This window comes from Abramis brama (genome assembly GCF_963993115.1).
Source record: "Abramis brama genome assembly, chromosome: 12".
NCBI classification, from domain to species: Eukaryota; Metazoa; Chordata; class Actinopteri; order Cypriniformes; family Leuciscidae; genus Abramis; species Abramis brama.
The window spans coordinates 39,232,861-39,235,360 of record NC_139974.1 but is presented as its reverse complement, the minus strand read 5'-3'; the positions used below and the strand labels follow the sequence as shown (position 1 = coordinate 39,235,360).

The window sequence follows — 2,500 nt, the reverse complement described above, 5'->3', positions numbered from 1 at the left end:
ACTATAAGTAACTTTGCAACTACTTGTCAACTAGCAGTCATTAGAGTGCCCAACAGACACTTTACTGACTAGAAGTAGCTTTGCATGTACTTATTCTACTAACATATAATTTAATATTGTTAATAGTGTGGAATGTTAATATTTGCAAATATTTTGTAAAAAATATATATTTTTATTATGTATATATAAATAAATTATATTTAAGTAAAGTTTGGATGTAGTTATTCTACGAACCCAAACTTTAACCCAACAGTCTACTAATACTCTGAGTTACTGGACTATCAAAATAAAGTGTAATGACTCTTATTAAAGATTTTTAAATATATGTAAAAAAAAAAAACTTACACACGCACACACACATATATATATATATATACATACATACATACATACATACACACAAATATATATTAAAAACATATAATATTGTTAATAGTGTGGAATGTTAACATTTGCAAAGATTTTGGAAAAAAATAATAATAATAATTATGTATAAATATTAAATTACATTTAAGTAACTTTGCATGTACTTATTCTACTAACCCAAACCTTAACCCAACAGTCTACTAATACTCGTATCAGAATGAAGTGTAACACGCAGTTGTCTGGTTCCTCTGTGTGTCCTGTAGAGAGCGCCAGTGGGTGGACGACTTCCCTCTGCACCGCAGTGCCTGTGAAGGAGACACTGAGCTTCTGTCCAAACTCCTAGACAGCGGCTTCTCCGTTAAACAGCTGGACAGTGACCACTGGGCTCCCATTCATTATGCATGCTGGTAGATATCAACTTCTTGTTTCTTTAAAGGGATAGTTCACCCAAAAATTAAAATTAGCCCACGATTTACTCACCATGAAGCCATCCTAGGTGTATATGACATTCTTCTTTCAGACGAACACAGAGTTATATTAAAAAATGTCCCTGGCTCTTCCAAGCTTTGGAATACATAATGGCAGTGAATGGCCGTTTCTGTTTTGAAGTCCATCAAAGTGCATCTGTCCATGATAAATTTATAAATCCCCCAGAGCCTGTGGAGCACTTTTATGATGGATAGATGCACTTTTATGATGGATAGATGCACTTTTATGATGGATAGATGCACTTTTATGATGGATAGATGCACTTTTATGACGGATAGATGCACTTTTATGACGGATAGATGCACTTTTATGACGGATAGATGCACTTTTATGACGGATAGATGCACTTTTATGACGGATAGATGCACTTTTATGACGGATAGATGCACTTTTATGACGGATAGATGCACTTTTATGATGGATAGATGCACTTTTATGACGGATAGATGCACTTTTATCATGGATAGATGCACTTTTATGACGGATAGATGCACTTTTATGACGGATAGATGCACTTTTATGACGGATAGATGCACTTTTATGACGGATAGATGCACTTTTATGACGGATAGATGCACTTTTATCATGGATAGATGCACTTTTATGACGGATAGATGCACTTTTATGACGGATAGATGCACTTTTATGATGGATAGATGCACTTTTATCATGGATAGATGCACTTTTATGACGGATAGATGCACTTTTATGACGGATAGATGCACTTTTATGATGGATAGATGCACTTTTATCATGGATAGATGCACTTTTATGACGGATAGATGCACTTTTATGATGGATAGATGCACTTTTATGATGGATAGATGCACTTTTATGACGGATAGATGCACTTTTATCATGGATAGATGCACTTTTATGACGGATAGATGCACTTTTATGATGGATAGATGCACTTTTATCATGGATAGATGCACTTTTATCATGGATAGATGCACTTTTATGACGGATAGATGCACTTTTATGACGGACAGATGCACTTTTATGACGGATAGATGCACTTTTATGACGGATAGATGCACTTTTATGACGGATAGATGCACTTTTATGATGGATAGATGCACTTTTATGACGGATAGATGCACTTTTATGACGGATAGATGCACTTTTATGACAGATAGATGCACTTTTATGACGGATAGATGCACTTTTATGATGGATAGATGCACTTTTATGATGGATAGATGCACTTTTATTACGGATAGATGCACTTTTATGACAGATAGATGCACTTTTATCATGGATAGATGCACTTTTATGATGGATGATGCACTTTTATGATGGATGATGCACTTTTATGATGGATGATGCACTTTTATCATGGATAGATGCACTTTTATGACGGATAGATGCACTTTTATGACGGATAGATGCAGTTTTATGACGGATAGATGCACTTTTATGATGGATAGATGCACTTTTATTACGGATAGATGCACTTTTATGACAGATAGATGCACTTTTATCATGGATAGATGCACTTTTATGATGGATAGATGCACTTTTATGATGGATAGATGCACTTTTATGATGGATAGATGCACTTTTATGATGGATGATGCACTTTTATGATGGATGATGCACTTTTATCATGGATAGATGCACTTTTATGACGGATAGATGCACT

At 34.8% G+C, this 2,500-nt stretch overlaps 1 protein-coding gene across 1 annotated transcript in view; it reads left to right on the top strand.

The window, feature by feature from the left end:
- krit1 (KRIT1 ankyrin repeat containing) overlaps positions 1-2,500 on the top strand; it is a 17,061-nt gene that overhangs the window by 4,459 nt on the left and 10,102 nt on the right. Inside the window, exon 8 of the mRNA XM_084130577.1 lies at positions 630-773. Within this exon, the coding sequence (XP_083986703.1) occupies positions 630-773 (144 nt within the window). The remainder of the gene's footprint in view (positions 1-629; positions 774-2,500) is intronic.